Raw genomic sequence first — 15,560 nt, forward strand, 5'->3', positions numbered from 1 at the left:
CAGTGTATCAAATACTTGTTCTCCCCACTGTATATACATTTTTTTTATTTTTATTTTTTTTAAATTTTATCCCATTTTCTCCCCCCTTTTTGTGGTATCCAATCGCTAGTAATTACTATCTTGTCTCATCACTACAACTCCCGTATGGGCTCGGGAAAGACGAAGGTCGAAAGCCATGCGTCCTCCGAAGCACAACCCAACCAAGCCGCAATGCTTCTTAACACAGCGCGCCTCCAACCCGGAAGCCAGCCGCACCAATGTGTCGGAGGAAACACCGTGTACCTGGCCCCCTTGGTTAGCGCGCACTGCGCCCAGCCCGCCACAGGAGTCGCTGGAGCGCGATGAGACAAGGATATCCCTACCGGCCAAACCCGGACGACGCTAGCCCAATTGTGCGTCGCCCCACGGACCTCCCGGTCGCGGCCGGCTGCGACAGAGCCTGGGCGCGAACCCAGAGACTCTGGTGGCGCAGTTATCACTGCGATGCAGTGCCCTAGACCACTGCGCCACCCGGGAGGCCCTCACTCTTCATATTTTCAAGCACGGTAGTGGCTGCATCATGTTATGGGTATGCTTGTCATTGGCAAGGACTAGGGAGTTTTTTAGGATAGAAAGAAAAGGAATAGCGCTAAGCACAGGCAAAATCCTAGAGGAAAACCTGGTTCAGTCTTCTTTCCAACAGATGCAGTTGTAAATGAGAACTTGTTCTCAACTGGCCTTCCTGGTTAAATAAAGGTGAAAAAAACAGGCACTAGGAGATGAATTCACCTTTCAGCAGGACAATAACCTAAAACACAAGGCCAAATCTACACTGGAGTTGCTTACCAAGACAACATTGAATGTTTCTGAGTGGCCAAGATGCAGGCAAGACTTGAACATGTCTTTCTAGCAATAAACAACAACCAACTTGCTAGAGCTTAAATAATTTTTTTAAGAATAGTGGGCAAATATTGTACAATCCAGGTGTGCAAAGCTCTTAGAGACTTACTCAAAAAGACTCACAGCTGTAATTCTGCCAAATCTGTTTCTAACATGTATTGTCTCAGGAGAGTGAATACATTATTGTTTTGTAATTTTACCACTTTTTCTCCCCAATTGGTAGTTATAGTCTTGTCCCATCCCTGCAACTCCCCTACGGACTCAGGAGAGGTGAAGGTTGAGAACCATGCATCCCCTGAAACACGACCCTATCAAGCCGCACTGCTTCTTGACATAATGCTCGCTTAACTCGGAAGCCAGCCACACCAATGCGTCGGAGGAAACAACGTCCAGCTGGTGACCGAAGTCAGCTTGCAGGCGCCCGCCCCGCCACAAGGACTCGTTAGAGCGCGATGGGATAAGGAAATCCCTGCCGGCCAAACCCTTCCCTAACCCGGGCAACACTGGGCCTATTGTGCGCTGCCTCATGGGTCTCCCGGTCGACAGCCTGGGATCATACCCAGGTCTGTAGTGTCACCTCAAGCATTGCAATGCAGTGCCTTAGACCACTGTGCCACTCTGGAGGCCAGGAGGGTGAATACTGATCTAATCAAGATATATTAGAGTTTTATCTTTCTTACATTCTTACAAGTATTTGTGTAGATCATTGACCAAAAGCGACAATTAAATACATTTGAATCCCGCTTTGTTACACAACAAAATATGTAAAAGGTCAAAGAATGTGAATACTTTCTGAAGGCAATACAGATTCTGGCCTGTGCATAAGGATGCACCATGTTACTGTAAAATTACTGTAACTCAACAAGCACAATCCACCATGCAACATAGCTAGAGTACATGAGGACAACTACTGGCTTTTACAATCCTATTACACAGTGTTTTGCATGGTGCATGAAGGGACCTATTTTTGACAGTGAACACATATCCTGTAACTTAGTAAGCCAATATCGTTCATAGATTTATTAATACCATAATGACGCGAACAACCCTGCTGACCAGATGTGGCAAGCACATGAAGGCCTGTCTTTAAGGCTGTGTAGTGGCAGGTATTGACTTGCAATGACTGCAGGGCAATGTAGTCTAATTATGACTACAGATGATTGTGTGAAGGTTGACTGACAGTGGCAGGAATGCTAATTATAAAAGTGTTTGTGCGTGTGTGTGTGTGCGTGTGTGCACGTGCGCAATCTCTGCAATCTGCTCCCGGTTAAGAGAATTGTAAATTATCGTACAAAGGGATGCTTTCTCTCTTCCTTAGTGAAATCGTTTTGTTTCAGTCTTTCATACATTTTCTCACACCAGTGTGTATTCTGTTTTTCACACCGCATACAGTGGGTTCAGGGTTGCAGCTGTTACCTGTTCTAATTTCTTATTAACGTGAAAACACGCCCACCTATAACTTTTATCTACAGCCTCTTCAGTCCTTCATCTCCATCTCGCTACATCTCTTTTACTGCAGCCAGTCCGCCCGATCTGACGCAGATCCACCAACGAACGCAGACAAATGGAAAATGCATTTCTTATGCACACAAACGTTTATCGTTTGCATTTACGCGTTTGTTGTCAACGGAGCTACTGAAACCATTTCAGGAAAAGGTAGGCATTTTTAAACGCTTTTACAATCAGGCCTAAGGCAATACAAACAGCCCAACTGTCGTCTATACAATTAATGCAAACGACAGGCCACTACACGGAAAACAAGTGATTCATTCACCTAGAATATTTTGCAATAAAACCCCTGGTGTTTTTCTAAACAATTTTTGTCAAAGAATGACCATTTGTGTAGTTGTTACAGGCCTAAGTGTTTTGAATTGCATTCATTTATGTAAGTCATTTTCATATAATTGACTAGCCTACACAACCACTTAAAGTAAACCAATTTGATCAAATAAACAATCTTACCTTTTGTGTCTTGCCTGTTATTCTGTAACACAGTGTTGCAGTGGTTTGTGGGGTGTTATAACAACAGTTCTGCTGGACCAGCCAGTGGTCTGTCTAAAGCCCCGGATTGTCGAGGACTCCACCCCATCACCTGCTCACAGGGCTGTCTGGATGGCGGGTAAGAGAGGGAGTTATTGTACTTTTATATCACCACAGAAAAGAAAGCTTATTTAAAAAAAGATATATTCACAAACTGTATAATGTTTGATAGAAACATAACAAATGAAAACCACCTGTTGTGATGCACTTGACATGCATCCTTGATGTGGAGACATAGAATCAGCCCCTTTCTACCAATGCTGTGGAAGATGTTTTTGAGTTACATTTTCACTAAGCAGGCATGGTGTCCTGTATGAAGGGAAGACAAATAATCTGTAAGGCATGTCTACACATTCCTAAACCACAGACTTTCTTCAGATAGAGAGAGGGAGACAGAGAGAGGGAGATAGAGAGAACGAGGGAGAGTGAGAGAGATAGATAGATTTAAAAGTAATCAGACAACTAAACCTGTAATGAAGATGATTCGATTTTTACCTGTATGTTGCAGGTACGATGTGGCAGCGTTGTCGGGGGAGACGTGTTACTGTGGTCATTATGGGATGGAGGGGCTGGTGGCCAGGGAGTGTCCAGACATCTCTACTAAATGGGAGTCAGACACTGTCCCACAAAACAACTCTACAGGGTGGTGAGATATATTTTATGCAGTTTTGATTGTCAGAGCCCTAGTGAGTAAGATTTATATTACATGATGTCAATTAAACTTGAAATTGGAAACTTGAATATACCGAGGAGAAGTTTAGATTCATTGTCTCCTATTTTTACATACAAAACTATTGACTAGACCGCTGGGTACTGTATGTTAATTCAAACATCTCTGATACCTACTGTATGTATACCCTATCTGTCTGCAGGTGTTGTGACTCTGTCTGTCTGCCGTGTGGAGATGGGAAGGACATGTTGGCTGTATACAGAACACTGGGGCCTTACGTCCGGAATGTCAGCCTGGCAGTACTGACTGACACAGTGCATTCTGGGATGCCTTTCCTCTTGGAGGTTTCTGGATACCTGGCGGCTCCTCCCACTCAGCCAACAGGTTAGTTAAACTTTTTATCAATCCACTATTTACCTGGTTTTATAGAAGTTACAGTGTAAAATGGTAATTACATATGAATAACCTCATCATTGACTGATTAGTTGATGTGTTGTTTGTTGGTTATAATTGGACCGTTGTGTGGTTGTCAGGGATATATGGCCTGGAAGGAGAGAACCTATCGTCTGTGGATGTTCAATTCAGTGGGAAGGGCCACAAAGGTCAAAGTTCACACAGCGTCATCATCCAGGACGATGGCTTCTTCACCTTCTCCTCTGATTGGATGCTGGAAAACCCTGGAACATACCAAATTAGTATGTCAAAAACAAATAGATGTTTTATTTTTTATTAATGGGAATAAGATCTCACATTCTCCCCTCTCCCTCTCTCTCTAGAGATCTCAGTCTCCAACCTCCTCTCCCAGCTCTTCTCCTCCCTCTATCTCTCCGTCTTGCATCCCTCTCCAGAGGGGTTGGAGGTCAGCCTGGTCCAGGGGCAAGGGGGTACCCCCTCCTGCCTGCCCTACCCAGCCCAGGACACCCTATCCCGGGCTCTGGAGAAGGCCTACCTGGGTGATACCCTCACCCTCCAGGCATATGTAGGAGCTGGAATCAGGGTGCAGTTCCACTGGAGATTCATCAGTGATGATGAAAAGGAAGAGGAAGAGGAGGGAAAGAGGAGGGATATAAAGATAGACTGCCTTCCTGATTCTGATTGTCTGAGCAGCACTGTGGTGAGAGGTTTACACCACATCTGACTTGGGCTTTTCTAGGGGTCAACTTTTCGTTCACTGTTATGATATCATGACAATTGGACTCTATTCCATATTTTCAGAGCCAACTGTTTAAAACTGAGGGGATTCACACTGTCAAGGTCAATGCTTCCAATAAATATGGCTGGACTGAGAAAACCATCCATATTGTGAGTAGTCTGCCACTATGTTACTTTCAGTCAAGCACTAATTTATAAACAGTCTGTTAACATTTTACAGGTGGATTGAGTAACACATTCAGTTTGATAGCTCTACCTGATTTCTTAAGACTTCACTTGTAATAGGGGTGCTCTTTCTCTGTGTACAGGCGGTGGTGAGGCGTGTTGTGTGTGATTTGACTCTGGAGAGTCGGTCTGGGTACCATCTGGCTGCTGGTCAGAACATTTCTGTGGACCTGCAGCTCTACACCACGCAGAGACAGAGCCTACTGCTCAACCTCACACTGACCTACCAGGGAAAACACAGCGTCAACCAAGACCATGTCCACAACCTCAACCAAACCTTCAATCATGACGATGCTGACCATGAAAACAATCAAAACCATGACCAAACAGAAGATCACAACCTCAACCAAACCTTCAATCATGACGATGCTGACCATGAAAACAATCAAAACCATGACCAAACAGAAGATCACAACCTTAATCAAAACCAAACCTACAGTCATGAACTTGACCACTTCTACAACTTTACCCTAGCGCTTGAACTCAACCACAACCAAACCCATGGTCATGACAATGACGATCACACCGTGTCCCTCCAATTCACCCACACCCTCTCCCTGTCCTCTAAACCCCAGCCCTCCAGCCCCCTGCACCTCCGCTCTTCCTATGGCCAGACCAGCTGCCACCTCCAGTTCCGCCTGCACTACCCCCTCCCCTCCACCGTGGGACAGTATACCCTCTCAGCCACAGTCTTCTCCCTCTCTGATCCTGCTGTGCCGCTACTCTCCGCCTGTCTCCCTTGCCCCCTGGTGGTGTACGACCGCATTCGCCGGCTCTGGCCGGCTGGAACGTGGAGCGCTGTGGTTCAGTCACGGTCAGAACTCAACCTCACGGTCACCAGCCAGGCTGACCGCATGGGTTCTAAGATGCTTTGGACAGTTGCTAGGGGCAACACCACTGTGTTCAACAGGATCACGGAGGCCTGGACCGTGACCATGACATTCTCGATCGCAGGGACCTATCTGGTCACGGTCAAAGCCTTCAACCCAATCAGCTGGGTTGGCTTCCACACACACTTCCTGGTCCAAGATCCAGTTGGAGAATTTTTGTTGAATGTTCCAAGAGTGGTCACGGTCGACTGTCCGACCGCAGCGTTGTTCACCATCACAACAGGGTTAAACATGTCTGTGGTGGTGTTAACGAACACATCCGTGCTGTATCAGAACAACAGCTACACAGCATGGGAGGAGGTGACCGTGGGTTTGTTGTTTGACTGTACTGGGACCACTGAGGTTGAGGTCAGAGCTGAGAACAGGTCCGTGAACGTGTGTGTTCAGCTGGTCAGAAAGTGGTTACACACGGTCACCATGGATATAACTCTACCACCGGTCACTGGGCCGAGCCTAGCCCTCAGTACCAAGGTAAATGGTAAGGAAAAATGTCATTCTCAAGTACTTTACTCTGATTCACCATAATATGTCTATGTTTGTGTGAATGTTTAAAGCTTTTCAACTGTTTTAAGATGGTGTGCCTGAACAGAAGGACACTGTCAAGACTTGGGCAGAGTAACATTAGACACTGCCAAGACTGGGGCAGAGTAACATTAGGAACTGCCAAGACTGGGGCAGAGTAACATTAGAAACTGCCAAGACTGGGACAGAGTAACATTAGAAACTGCTAAGACTGGGACAGAGTAACATTAGAAACTGCTAAGACTGGGGCAGAGTAACATTAGAAACTGCCAAGACTTGGGCAGAGTAACATTAGAAACTGCCAAGACTGGGGCAGAGTAACATTAGGAACTGCCAAGACTGGGGCAGAGTAACATTAGAAACTGCCAAGACTGGGACAGAGTAACATTAGAAACTGCTAAGACTGGGGCAGAGTAACATTAGAAACTGCCAAGACTGGGGCAGAGTAACATTAGAAACTGCTAAGACTGGGGCAGAGTAACATTAGAAACTGCCAAGACTGGGGCAGAGTAACATTGAAAAGTTCCTTACCTGGCTTTCCCCCTCCAATAATTCCTGCATTCTTGATTGCTGTCCAACTAAACCTGTATTTCAACATCAGAATTGTATAAGGCTTTAGTGGAATTCCTCTCAAGCACATCTGATAATCTGATCCTCGCTCCTTCTCACTACATGGAGAAACTAGAAGGGACGGAAGCCAGGGGCTTTTTACTACCATATCCTCTCTAACATGGTCATCTAGTAACTACCCTGTCCTCTCTAACATGGTCATCTAGTAACTACCCTGTCCTCTCTAACATGGTCATCTAGTAACTACCCTGTCCTCTCTAACATGGTCATCTAGTAACTACCCTGTCCTCTCTAACATGGTCATCTAGTAACTACCCCGTCCTCTCTAACATGGTCATCTAGTAACTACCCTGTTCTCTCTAACATGGTCATCTAGTAACTACCCTGTCCTCTCTAACATGGTCATCTAGTAACTACCCTGTCCTCTCTAACATGGTCATCTAGTAACTACCCCGTTCTCTCTAACATGGTCATCTAGTAACTACCCTGTCCTCTCTAACATGGTCATCTAGTAACTACCCTGTCCTCTCTAACATGGTCATCTAGTAACTACCCTGTCCTCTCTAACATGGTCATCTAGTAACTACCCTGTCCTCTCTAACATGGTCATCTAGTAACTACCCTGTCCTCTCTAACATGGTCATCTAGTAACTACCCTGTCCTCTCTAACATGGTCATCTAGTAACTACCCTGTCCTCTCTAACATGGTCATCTAGTAACTACCCTGTCCTCTCTAACATGGTCATCTAGTAACTACCCTGTCCTCTCTAACATGGTCATCTAGTAACTACACTGTCCTCTCTAACATGGTCATCTAGTAACTACCCTGTCCTCTCTAACATGGTCATCTAGTAACTACCCTGTCCTCTCTAACATGGTCATCTAGTAACTACCCTGTCCTCTCTAACATGGTCATCTAGTAACTACCCTGTCCTCTCTATCATGGTCATCTAGTAACTACCCTGTCCTCTCTAACATGGTCATCTAGTAACTACCCTGTCCTCTCTAACATGGTCATCTAGTAACTACCCTGTCCTCTCTAACATGGTCATCTAGTAACTACCCTGTCCTCTCTAACATGGTCATCTAGTAACTACACTGTCCTCTCTAACATGGTCATCTAGTAACTACCCTGTCCTCTCTAACATGGTCATCTAGTAACTACCCTGTCCTCTCTAACATGGTCATCTAGTAACTACCCTGTCCTCTCTATCATGGTCATCTAGTAACTACCCTGTCCTCTCTAACATGGTCATCTAGTAACTACCCTGTCCTCTCTATCATGGTCATTTAGTAACTACCCTGTCCTCTCTAACATGGTCATCTAGTAACTACCCTGTCCTCTCTAACATGGTCATCTAGTAACTACCCTGTCCTCTCTAACATGGTCATCTAGTAACTACCCTGTCCTCTCTAACATGGTCATCTAGTAACTACCCTGTCCTCTCTAACATGGTCATCTAGTAACTACCCTGTCCTCTCTAACATGGTCATCTAGTAACTACCCTGTCCTCTCTTGCATGGTAATCTAGTAACTACCCTCTAGCTGACTTTTACTTCCTCTAAATCAGCAGCTTTGATATTAGCACATGAGGTAACCACGGAGGAGCCAATTGGTGACGTCCTCTTAGTGTTGGCCACACCTGCCGTGATCCGATTAGCTGACTTCATCAAAGCAACAGCGATAGTGGTCAGAGGCGGGGCCTTGGTGTTTGAGTGGCAGGTGTCTCTCCCAGAACTCACCACTCACAGTCACACAGACAGGTAAGTCTATCCCCTGAAGATATTTACTGTCACAGTATTTACTGTCACAGAAAGTACTTTTTTTTAACCTTGTTTTCTCCCTACTGTTTCTCTCTCTCTTCTTTGGTTTTATGTTTTCCCTTTTCTGTTTGTCTTTCTCTCTCTCTCTCTCTCTCGCTCCACACCACTCCCTCATTCTATTCATCATCCCTCCATCTCTCCCTCTGTCCCAGGAACACCAGTGTGAGCTCCCTTCATCTCCAGGCAGTTGTTCCAGGGATGTATAACATTACCGTGACAACCTACTGTCCCCTGGGCCACACCTCAGTCAGCCGACACCTAGAGGTCATGGTTCATGGCCCCGTGGGTCACGTTCAGGTCCAGTACCCATTTGGGTCGGATCGGGCAGCGCTCCACCTGCAGGCTTTTGGGACCTACGCCACGTCCCTCCTCCTGTTCAGAGGACACTCCTTCTCCCACAGCGCCCATTTTGTTTTTGACTTCGGAGACGGGTTGCCAACTTCATATGTGAACGGTGTCTCTCATTCGCTGGGAAAGACTGCATCTACCTATCACCAGTTCACTAAAGGTAAACAAGTAATTATGTTTGCAAATTGAAATAAAAATAAAAACAATACCTTACATTCTCCTGAAATTCGGCATGAAGACATTTTGGACACACTGTAATAGTTGATATTTGTCAAACTGTTGAATCTTTATTGCATCCCCAGAGGGAGTGTTCCAGATCAGAGTGTGGGCCTATAATGAGTTCTACAGAAGTATGGCTACGGAACGTGTGTTCTATGTAGAGAAGGTTCCAGCGGGTCTAGAACTCTCTGCCAACTCAAGTGTGGTCCATAAGAACCAGGTGGTTCTCTTTGAGGCTCTGTTAGAACAGGGAACTAACGTCTCCTACACCTGGAGTATGGGAGACCAGACCACCTATGTCAATGCAGGTATTAACCAGGACTGGATGTGATAACAGGTTCTCATACTTACAGAACAGACAAAATGGATTATGGAATATACTGAATTACATCACAATTCATCAATTTCCAAATTTGTCTCAAATCATTTTGGAATCTATAGTCTTTTGTGTGAATATAATTCTGTATGCTTTATCTGTGTGTGTGAATATAATTCTGTGTGCTTTATCTGTGTGTGTGAATATAATTATGTATGCTTTATCTGTGTGTGTGAATATAATTCTGTGTGCTTTATCTGTGTGTGTGAATATAATTATGTGTGCTTTATCCGTGTGTGTGTGTGTCTCCAGGTGCTGTAGTGTCCCACGTGTTCCTGTCTGTGGGTGCATTTGAGGTGTGTGTGTTGGCTGAGAACAAAGTGGGGAGTGTGAGCCACTGTGTCCCCGTCTCTGTGCTGCACCGGATGCAATGTGCGTATGACATATGACGTCCTATCTATGTCAGAAACAGGTACTGTAAGTTCTGAAATCATTCATTCATGAAATGTAATATTTATTTCCTGTACGTCATTTGTCTTTCCCAGCTGTGAGTATCCACACAGAGAAGCAGGCGTATGCCACAAACACTGATATAACATTCCGGGCCCGGACAGAAGAACCGGACCCTGTGGAATTCCTCTGGCACTTTGGAGATTCCCGACCACTTCGAACCACATCACGCTCCTTAAAAAAGACATACCACACACCTGACAGGTTCTCACTCATCTCTTTGATGAACACAATTAATCAGTGATTAGTCATAATCAGTAGGCACATGGTCACACACATGTTTGATATTTCCAGAACAAATACACCCTATAAAGTTGTCAGATTTACAAATCTAGTCTACTCCTTCCTGTCCTCCCAGGTACAGTGTGGTGGTGGTAGCCTCCAACGGGCTGAGCTCCTTCACCTCCGAGGTGCATCCTGTCCTGGTCCAGAGAGCTGTGCGTCCTAACAGATTGCTCCTCCAGCCATCTGTGGTTCTGAACCACACCGCCAGCTTCACCTGTAGGGTCAACTCTGGAACCAACCTTTCCTACTTCTGGAGCTTTGGAGACGGAACCTCCAGGACGGGAGGGAACACAGAACAGCATGTGTTCCACAGGTCAGACTGAACCTTCTAGAAACTTCTATTAAAGGTGCAATCTATAATTGTCCTACCCAATCAATGGTGTTGCTCCTGCACTTGATTGTGAACTGATTGCAGTCTTGGTGAATGTGACAGATGGTGAAATAACATGGCATAGTGTGTGACTGTTCCCCATGCAGGACAGGAGAGTTCACGGTTGAGGTGACCGTGTCTAACCTGGTCAGCTCTGCCTCCCTGACCGCACAGATGTTTGTGGTCGACCGCCCCTGTAAACCTCCAGCTGTTAAAAACATGGGACCGCTCAAGATACAGGTAAGAGTGTTACTGAGAGACTGAAGGTTTGGACCTGTTGGCATAAGGATTTGGACTGACAGACACAGGGTCATATTCAGACTGACCCCAAATTCCCTCTCCTCTCCAGGTACGGAGGTATGAGCCAGTGGGTCTGGGGGTGACGTATGAGGCAGAGGTCCAGTGTGATGTGTTCCAGGGTCTGGAATACAACTGGTCTCTGTATAACTCTACAGGCCTGCCTGTACCTCTACCTCCTATTCACACAGACAGACAGAGCATCACCCTACCCAGCCACTTCCTACACTATGGTATCTACACCGCTATAGCCAAGGTGAGTGGAATCAAAACAGAATTCACACATTCTGTAATACTGTATGTTGTCAATATGTATGTTGCTAGCCCTTTTCATTGAAAACCTGGCAAAATAGTATAGTTTTTATAATTATGTTATCATAACGTTGTCCTGTGGTTGTGTGTAGGTCCAGATCGTGGGCAGTGTGGTGTACAGTAACTACAGTGTATGTGTGGAGGTGGTGCCCAGTCCTCTGGTCTCCTTCATCCATGGAGGCACCAATGTGTTCCTCAGCAGCAGAAACAGCAGCATCATCTCCCTAAACGGACAACTCTCCTATGACCCCGACTACCCCATGAACCACCTCAGGTAACTACAGCAGTAACACTGGCTGTCAGTCTGTCAGTAGCCTACAAAAGCCTACATACACACCAGTTCTCCAGGAGAAAGGTTGGCCAGCCCAACTGCTCTTAGAGGTTGTTTTGGGATTGGCCATTTAATGAAATGGACCCTTTCTACTGTTACTAAATCCCTCCCCCTTACAGCTATAACTGGACCTGTAAGCCAATCAGTACTATCGACAGCTCCTGTTTCGACCAATATGTGCCCACCTCCTTCTCTGTGATCGTGTTTCCAGTGGGGTTCCTGAAACGGGACTTTGACCAGTTCAGGTTCATGCTCACGGTCCAGAGTGGAGAACGCTCATCTACAACTGACACCTTCATCACGGTCACACCCAGCCGGCTCAGGTGGGGAACACTTTGATGTTACTTTACTTTTTGTACACTCCCCTCCGTATGTATTTGGACAGTGAAGTGCTTAGCTAGCATTTTAGATCTGAGATATAATGTTTTTCATGAGATGGCGGTACAGAATGTCAGCTTTTATTTGAGAGTGTTTTCATACATATCTGTTTTACTGTTTAGCAATGAAAGAACTAAATGTATCTCTCTCTCTCTCTCTCTCTCTCTCTCTCTCTCTCGCTCGGCATGAAATACAATTTGTAGATATTACCAAAGCAGTATAGTGGTACAGCATTTCAGTAAATACAGTACAATGCAATAAGGATAATGAAATACAATTCATTTCAGTAGTGATAATAATACTAGTACATATAATCATGTATTCAGGTACAACACTACTGCTGTTGTATTGTGTAATCTTCGATCAATCAATGTAATTAAATAAAAATACGATTAGAAAAAGAAAAAGAAAGAATGTCTAATAAATAAACAACAACATGTACATGATGATGGTTCCACTATGTATTACCAGTAAGTTATATACAATGTAAATACTTCAGCGTGTGGCGTAGAGGTCTAAGGCACACTGCATCTCAGTGCTAGAGGCGTCACTACAGACCCTGATTCGATTCCAAGCTGTATCACAACCAGCTGTGATTGGGGGTCCCATAGGGTGGTGCACAATTGGCCCAGTGTCGTTAGGGTTTGGCCGGGGTAGGCCGTCATTGTAAATAACAATTTGTTCTTAACTGACTTGTCTAGTAAAAAAAAAGGTCTCTCTATGGCAATCATATACATATCTGGCAGTAATATTTGTGGTTTCTCCCTCACCCAGAATCATTCCCAGCTTTATGTCATTAGTAAATGCATAGAAGATGGGAATTGATTGAGATATTTTCTTAAAAAATATGATCTTATTTGGGAGTATTTCTCACAGTAGAGGAAAAAGTGCATCTCTGTCTCTACCTCCCCTGTCGTGCAGTGACCACATAGACACTCCCCTTTAGGTAGCCATGTCTTTTTGTGTTTCCCTTTTTCTATAGCCAATTGGTGGTCGCTGGGCCTGTATTTGGTCAGGATCTGTCTCTGTTTTGGATCTCTGACAGAGTACAGATATTCTGCCAATTTGTATTCTGTTTTGAGAGCCAAATAGCAATTTAGTATAGTCTGTACCAATTTTTCAAATAGGAGGTTTTCATTTCTGTAGCAACTTGATTGATTTCCCTCTGTGTTTGGATAATAGGGTTGTTTAGTGCTTATAACAGATGACATAGGGGACTCTCTTCAGTGTTCAGCTCTTGGGTTTCAAGTGCTTTGAATTGTAAGGATGTTTTGTGGCTTAATTTCAAATGGTGCCAAAATGTTAGTGTCCTTTCTACAGATTTACAATTAAAGGGAATCTTCAAAGTTCCGCTCTGCATGCATTATTTGGTACTTTCTTTTGGATATTTAGGATAATCCTGCAGAATTCCGTATGTAGATTTTCTATTGGTATTTTCTCCCAGTAAAATTCTTTGCAGGAATTTTCACCAAATCCACTGGAGGCACTGATTTTTTGTCTCAGGTAGTTGTACCGTTGGGCATGTTCAACCATGGTATTTATTAATTTGGAGGAGTGTCTGCTGCTCTGATTCCTGGTCTTTTTCTGGAAAATCATGACTGGTTTTCTGAATGTTGATTGCCCAGTTGATGCTGTATTCCTAAAGAATGTTAAGTTGTTCCTGTAGACCTTGATCTGTTGGTGACAGTAGGACAAAGTCATCTGCGTTGAGCAGGAATCTGACCTCTTCATCTTTGACGGTGTCTGTCCAGGGGCTGCAGATCGGTCCAACAACATTGCTAGTTTGTTGACGTAGACGTTGAACATGGTTGGACTTAAACCACACCCTTGTCTCACCCCTCCCCCTAGTGCAAAAAACGATGTTATTTTATTGTTCCGTTTAATACTACGTGTGTTGTTCAAGTAAATAGATTTGATGATGTCGTATAATTTATCCCCAACGCCGCTTTGGAGGCTTTTGTAATATAATCCATCATGCCATAAAGAATCAAAAGCATTCTTAAAATCAACAAAACTTGCAAATACTTTTCCTCTACTTTTCTGATGAACATGCTGGTGTATTACTGTGTGTATTGTGTGTATTTGGTCTGTTATTCTGTGTTTGAATAGAAATGCCAATTCGTTTTTTTGCTGAGAGCGCTATATTGTCTAAGGAAGGTTTGTATTCTGTCATTGACAATACAGCAGAACAGTTTCCCCATGTTACTAGTGACACACATTCCCCTATAGCTATTAGGGTCTAATTTGTTACCTTTTTTATATATGGGGGTTATGAGCCCCTGGTTCCAAATATCAGGGAAGCAGCCACTCTCCAAAACCAGGTTGAACAGTTTTAATAAGGCATCCTGCAACTCAGAAGTACTGTGCTTAAGCATTTCATTCCTGATGCTGTCAGGGCCACATGCATTTCCAGGTTTAAGGATTTGTATTTTCTTCCAAAGTTCAGCCTGTGTCATTTGTTAATTAATTGGGTTCTGGTTGTTTATAATTGTGTGATATAGGGTCCTGAGTTTTTCTTGACTATTTTTTGGCTTTAAAGTAAGGTCTTCTGATGGTATCATTCCATAGAGACTTTCAAAATTATCTTTCCACATGTTGCCAGTTTCTCATGGTTTGAGAGTCCTTTAGGTGCCTTTTGACAAACTCCAAGCGGGCTGTCATGTGCCTTTTACTGAGGAGTGGCTTCCGTCTGGCCACTCTACCATAAAGGCCTGATTTGTGGATTGCTGCAGAGATGGTTCTCCTTCTGGAAGGTTCTCCCATCTCCACTGAGGAACTCTAGAGCTCTGTCAGAGTGACCATCGGGTTCTTGGTCACCTCCCTGAGAAAGGCCCTTCTCCCCCAATTGCTCAGTTTTTCCGGGCGGCCGGCTCTAGGAAGAGTCTTGGTGGTTTCAAACTTCTTCTATTCAAGAATGATGGAGGCCACTGTGTTCTTGGGGACCTTCAATGCTGCAGACATTTTTTGGTACCCTTCCCCAGATCTGTGCCTCGACACAATCCTGTCTCGGAGCTCCACGGACAATTCCTTCGATGTCATGGCTTAGTTTTTTCTCTGACATGCACTGTCAACTGTAGGACCTTAAATAGACAGGTGTGTGCCTTTCCAAATCATGTCCAATCAATAGAATATACAACAGGTGGACTCCAATCAAGATGTAGAAACATCTCAAGGATGATCAATGGAAACATGATGCACCTGAGCTCAATTTCGAGTCTTATAGCAAAGGGTCTGAATACTTATGTAAATAAGGTATTTTCATTTTTAATACATTTGAAAACATTTCTAAAAACCTATTTTCGCCTTGTCATTATGGGGTATTGTGTGTAGATGGCTGAGGATTTTTTATTTAATCAATTTTAGAATAAGGGTGTAACGTATCGAAATGTGAAAAAATTAAAGTGGTCTGTATATTTTCCGTA

The 15,560-nt window shown here is 44.3% G+C and overlaps 1 protein-coding gene across 1 annotated transcript in view; it reads left to right on the forward strand.

The window, feature by feature from the left end:
* Positions 1-1,405: 1,405 nt before the first annotated feature.
* The window catches only part of LOC139582325 (polycystin-1-like protein 1), a 41,268-nt gene continuing 27,113 nt past the window's right edge, over positions 1,406-15,560 (forward strand). Inside the window, exons 1-17 of the mRNA XM_071412317.1 lie at positions 1,406-1,442; positions 2,875-2,998; positions 3,428-3,565; positions 3,792-3,973; positions 4,123-4,284; positions 4,366-4,703; positions 5,050-6,334; positions 8,520-8,712; positions 8,925-9,280; positions 9,423-9,647; positions 9,968-10,087; positions 10,201-10,369; positions 10,524-10,763; positions 10,928-11,060; positions 11,170-11,373; positions 11,522-11,703; positions 11,880-12,083. Coding sequence (XP_071268418.1) covers positions 1,406-1,442; positions 2,875-2,998; positions 3,428-3,565; positions 3,792-3,973; positions 4,123-4,284; positions 4,366-4,703; positions 5,050-6,334; positions 8,520-8,712; positions 8,925-9,280; positions 9,423-9,647; positions 9,968-10,087; positions 10,201-10,369; positions 10,524-10,763; positions 10,928-11,060; positions 11,170-11,373; positions 11,522-11,703; positions 11,880-12,083 — 4,292 coding nt within the window. The remainder of the gene's footprint in view (positions 1,443-2,874; positions 2,999-3,427; positions 3,566-3,791; positions 3,974-4,122; positions 4,285-4,365; positions 4,704-5,049; positions 6,335-8,519; positions 8,713-8,924; positions 9,281-9,422; positions 9,648-9,967; positions 10,088-10,200; positions 10,370-10,523; positions 10,764-10,927; positions 11,061-11,169; positions 11,374-11,521; positions 11,704-11,879; positions 12,084-15,560) is intronic.

Source organism: Salvelinus alpinus, chromosome 8 (genome assembly GCF_045679555.1).
Source record: "Salvelinus alpinus chromosome 8, SLU_Salpinus.1, whole genome shotgun sequence".
Classification (NCBI taxonomy): domain Eukaryota; kingdom Metazoa; phylum Chordata; class Actinopteri; order Salmoniformes; family Salmonidae; genus Salvelinus; species Salvelinus alpinus.